This window comes from Sinocyclocheilus anshuiensis, unplaced genomic scaffold (genome assembly GCF_001515605.1).
Source record: "Sinocyclocheilus anshuiensis isolate Anshui unplaced genomic scaffold, SAMN03320099.WGS_v1.1 scaffold819, whole genome shotgun sequence".
NCBI classification, from domain to species: domain Eukaryota; kingdom Metazoa; phylum Chordata; class Actinopteri; order Cypriniformes; family Cyprinidae; genus Sinocyclocheilus; species Sinocyclocheilus anshuiensis.
The window spans coordinates 480,130-484,874 of record NW_015548238.1 but is presented as its reverse complement, the minus strand read 5'-3'; the positions used below and the strand labels follow the sequence as shown (position 1 = coordinate 484,874).

Genomic DNA, 4,745 nt, shown 5'->3' with positions numbered 1-4,745 from the left:
CACACTTTGTAACCTCCATTATTCTTGCTTTATTTCTACTGGTACTAGTATTTACTCTTTTTTCCATTACCTCAGCTTAACAAGTGTTGTATGTTCCTTGAGTAATTAAATACAGGGCTTAACTGTAATGATTCAGTCTGCTTGCTCAGTCAGGCCAGTAGTTCAGATTTCTACTTGCCATAATTTACACAGTATTTTTAACAATTTTTTTTGGAATGTAAAGTTATAATTTTATATTTACTTACATTAAATGTATTAATTTAAGAATAATAAAATAGTAAATAATATAAATAATAAAATGATTTAAAATGTTGTAATGTTGTCATTTTACATTGTTTTATGTACAGTATTTTACATAATTTTAAAATTAATGATTTATTATACATTTTCCACATAGAAATTATTATTTTTCATCAAATACTCAGTTTAAAAATAGGCAATAACAGATCTTAAAAGGTTACAGGAAACTCCAAGACTTTCGCAACAGAAATGTCACAGAAAACCAGGCGCAGTAGCGCTTTGGGCGACCTGAATTGGAGTCCTGGCTTGAGGTCCTTTCCTGATCCATTTCCTGTCTCTCCACACATTGCTTCCTGTCAACTCTACACTGTAATAAAGGTCAAAAATAAAAAACTAACAAAAAAATCTAAAGAATGTTATAGACTGAACCACCTGATCCTCTCACACTGGTAAACGGTTGTTGTAAGCTCAGAAGTACACAAATGATAATAAGAGGATGATTCTAATATTATCTCCGTAAGTAATGCATCTGTCTGATTAGTTATACCACACAGTACAATCCTGTAATAAGCCTTTTGAGCCTCAATGAACACCAGAGGGAAATGACCCACAGGACAGTCTCTTCTGTCTCAGCTGTCACTCACCCACTGGTCCTTTCTGATTGATGAAGATCACGGTACGGTTCGTGCCGTCAGTGTTGGCCATGCTGATGTTATTTCCGTCAGTCCAGTACAGCTTCCTGGACATGAAACAGTTAACAAAAGAAGAATGTTAAAGGTGGGGTAAGTGATTTTTTAAAAACACTTTAGAAAATATATATATATATATATATATATATATCTATGGTGTAGACAGAATCACTGATTATAATGAGTTCTATAGTATTTTGTTGCGCCGTGCCACTCGCGTCTGGTGTAGACACGGTGTAACATTGGATTTGCTTTGTTTCACAGAACTAATCGTTGCCTGGGTTGCGTATGTATGTGTGGGGCGGAGCTATCAAAATAGGGGTGAGACCCTTTTGGGGTAGGGGCGTGTTTGTTTTGGTGATTTCAAATGTCAACATTGGCTACCAGAAATCGCTTACCCCACCTTTAAGCAGGTTATATCCCATCATCAAACATTCAACTTAATTAACCAGAGTAAAACTGAAATCACAATATGGCCTTGTGTGATTATTAAATCATGGTTTAATTATTTGAGCAGCATGTGCTGAGTGCGTCAAAGTGAATGTGCTGCAGTTGAGTTTCTTCTGAAAAAGAGTCAGTGAACAATTCATTTTAAATGTACCATTTAAGTAAACAAATGTTATTGTTCATTTATACTATGCACTTAGAGCTTTGACATTTAAAAACATTTTAAAAACTCATGTGAAAAGCCTCTTAAACAATACTGGAAATTTTGTCTTTTTATCTTTTTGCAACATATTAGATATAATTTTCTCTTTTTCATGCAAAAAAAAAAAAAAATCAAATGGAAACTTTCCTAAAGCTTGTATTCTATGTCATTATGTCTTCCAGTAAAACATGAGAAAACGAGTGCATGCAGTTGCATCCTATTTTGCATCTTTTAGGAAGTCAGATATGTTCTTGTGTTAGTGTTCTGGGGTAAATATCATAAGTGTTTGTGGCATGAGTGAACTCACCCCAGTATGGGATGCAGCACGAGGCAGTAGGGTTTGTCCAGGCCCTGAATAACAGCGTTTTTGAAGGAGCCGTCCAGTCTGGCGACGTTGATCTGTTTCTTATTGCCGTCATAACTGGTCCAGAAGAGATTACGTGACACCCAGTCCACCGCCAGACCATGTGCGTTGGGAATATCTGATCACACGCAAGACACACCAAATAACCATTTCCAGATATTAATTATTTGAATCAACATAATCAGATGAGAAAAAAACTAATCTAAACATTCAGTGCATTTCTACATGGATAAATAGCTGGATGAACAGAAAGACGGATGGTAAAGTGTGACTCATCATTTCATCATATAACCCAACATGTCTGTAATTTGGTTTTGAGGGCTGTGCTAATTTTACTTAAACAGCACTCTCTAAAAACACACTCGACTGTAAACACGACAGCAGTTCTACACTGTAAACAATGACTGAGATCCTCATACACACAATAACATCAGATTTAAACAACAACATCCTGATATTCTAAAGCCTTGTGTGAACTCCGAATAGAATCATTGGATTCAACTCAATGGGACAGTTCATCAAAAAATGTCAATTCTGTAATCATTTATTTACCCTCATGTCAAAAGATGATATTTTAAAAAAAAAATCAGTGGGGTCCAAAACAACAAAATATCTTCCTTCTGTGTTCCACAGAAGAAAGAAAGTCATACAGATTACATAGACAGCGCATCGGTCATTCTGACAACCATGATTTCTAGAAATGTTGTTTCAATTGAACGAACTGGCTACCGTCTACATGAAGCCGATCATGTTTTTAATCTCACAGCATAACTGGTCATAATTACATTTTTATTGTGATAACAATCAAATAATAAAATAAATAAACTTGTGAAATTGAACAAGTAGTCAAAACTACGATTGCTTAAGTTTTTGAAAGAAGTCTCTTCTGCTCACCAAGGCTGTATTTATTTGTTCAAAAACACAGTAAAAACAGTAATATTGTGAAATATTATTACAATTTAAAATTGCATTTTTTTATGTGAATATGTGTTCAAATGTAATTTATTGCTGTGAAAAATCAGTGGGGTCCAAAACAACAAAATATCTTCCTTCTGTGTTCCACAGAAGAAAGAAAGTCATACAGATTACATAGACAGCGCATCGGTCATTCTGACAACCATGATTTCTAGAAATGTTGTTTCAATTGAACGAACTGGCTACCGTCTACATGAAGCCGATCATGTTTTTAATCTCACAGCATAACTGGTCATAATTACATTTTTATTGTGATAACAATCAAATAATAAAATAAATAAACTTGTGAAATTGAACAAGTAGTCAAAACTACGATTGCTTAAGTTTTTGAAAGAAGTCTCTTCTGCTCACCAAGGCTGTATTTATTTGTTCAAAAACACAGTAAAAACAGTAATATTGTGAAATATTATTACAATTTAAAATAGCATTTTTTATGTGAATATGTGTTCAAATGTAATTTATTGCTGAGATGCGCAGCTGAATTTTCAGCATCATTACTCCAGTCTTCAGTTTCACATGATCTTCAGAAATCATTCTAAGATCTAAGATATTTGCTGCTCAAGACACATTTCTGATTATTATCAATATTAAAAACAATTGTGCTGCATAATATTTTTGTGGAAACCTTGACACATTTCAGGATTCACAGATGAACGGAAAGTTGAAAAGAACAGAATTTATTTGAAACAGAAATCTGTCTTTACTGTCACTTTTGATCAATTGAATGCGTCCTTGATGAATAAAACTATTAATTTAATAAAAAAAAAAAAAAACGTAGTGACCCCAAACTTTTGAACGGTAGTGTATTAGAAATTAAACTTCTGATTATGCAAAATGTAAATCTGAACTAATAACGCCAGGAACATTAAAAGCTAAAACAGCTAGTGATGTCAGTCAACATCAACAGCAATGTACATTTCTAATAACACAATATTCATCCCAGGTAGCAAATCCACTAGCAAAGGAATGGAGTAATTATCATATTAAACCAACTCAGTAAAATAAAACTACTGTCAATTATTTTCTGTTGTAGATGTGCAACTGCTTTTATTCCAATCAAACTGAAGTCAGCCTGAACGAGCGTCATACCTGCAGACACCACCGTCTCTATTCCTGTGCCGTTGATGAAGGCCCTCTTGATTGTCTGAGTCCGAACATCTGACCAATAGATGTGCTGCTCCAGAGCGTCATAATCCACAACTGTCACATTGTCGATGTCGGGGACAGTGAAGGAGATGATGTAGTTGTAGTACGGATTATAGATGTCCACTCCTCTTATCTCAATCTGACGGGCGTACAGCAGGAACTGACGCGACTCTGGAAGAGACACAGAGACACCCGTCATGACTGGAGCCAAAAAAGAGCCAAATCAAACCAGACAAAAGAGATTCCTCCAAGGCAATGTATTTGAATGTCAGCAGGATATGAAGATCCATTAACTGTTAAGGTCAAACTAAACATCTGAACTTTTGGGGAAAATAAATCTATTTATTATAAGAAAGGCTGATTGATTTGTGTCTAGAATCCCTAGTATCCCTGATTTCTCTGTGTATTTAAGCTCTTGTGCTTCAGTCATGTTTTGTGAGTCGTTGATTTTACTGGTGTTCTTGATTTTTTGGTCAGGGTTGCCTACATGGTCTTGTTTTGCCCTTCGTGTTTCCCCAGTCTGGATTATCTGTGTTTTTGCCTGTTGTTATTAAAGTTGTGTATGCAAGTGGATTCTTTCTCTGCCTTGTTCCTACACACCCGTAACACATAGACACTAGACAGTATGTGCAATTCTTCTGCACATATATTTCTATTGTAAGAGCATTACTGTACTGTATGT

The 4,745-nt window shown here is 35.0% G+C and overlaps 1 protein-coding gene across 1 annotated transcript in view; it reads right to left on the bottom strand.

The window, feature by feature from the left end:
• Window positions 1-4,745, bottom strand: part of lrp1aa (low density lipoprotein receptor-related protein 1Aa) — a 200,232-nt gene that overhangs the window by 88,651 nt on the left and 106,836 nt on the right. The window contains exons 29-31 of the mRNA XM_016442040.1: window positions 4,007-4,234; window positions 1,886-2,060; window positions 885-979 (exon numbers count right to left, since the gene is read on the bottom strand). Of these exons, the coding sequence (XP_016297526.1) occupies window positions 885-979; window positions 1,886-2,060; window positions 4,007-4,234 (498 nt within the window). The remainder of the gene's footprint in view (window positions 1-884; window positions 980-1,885; window positions 2,061-4,006; window positions 4,235-4,745) is intronic.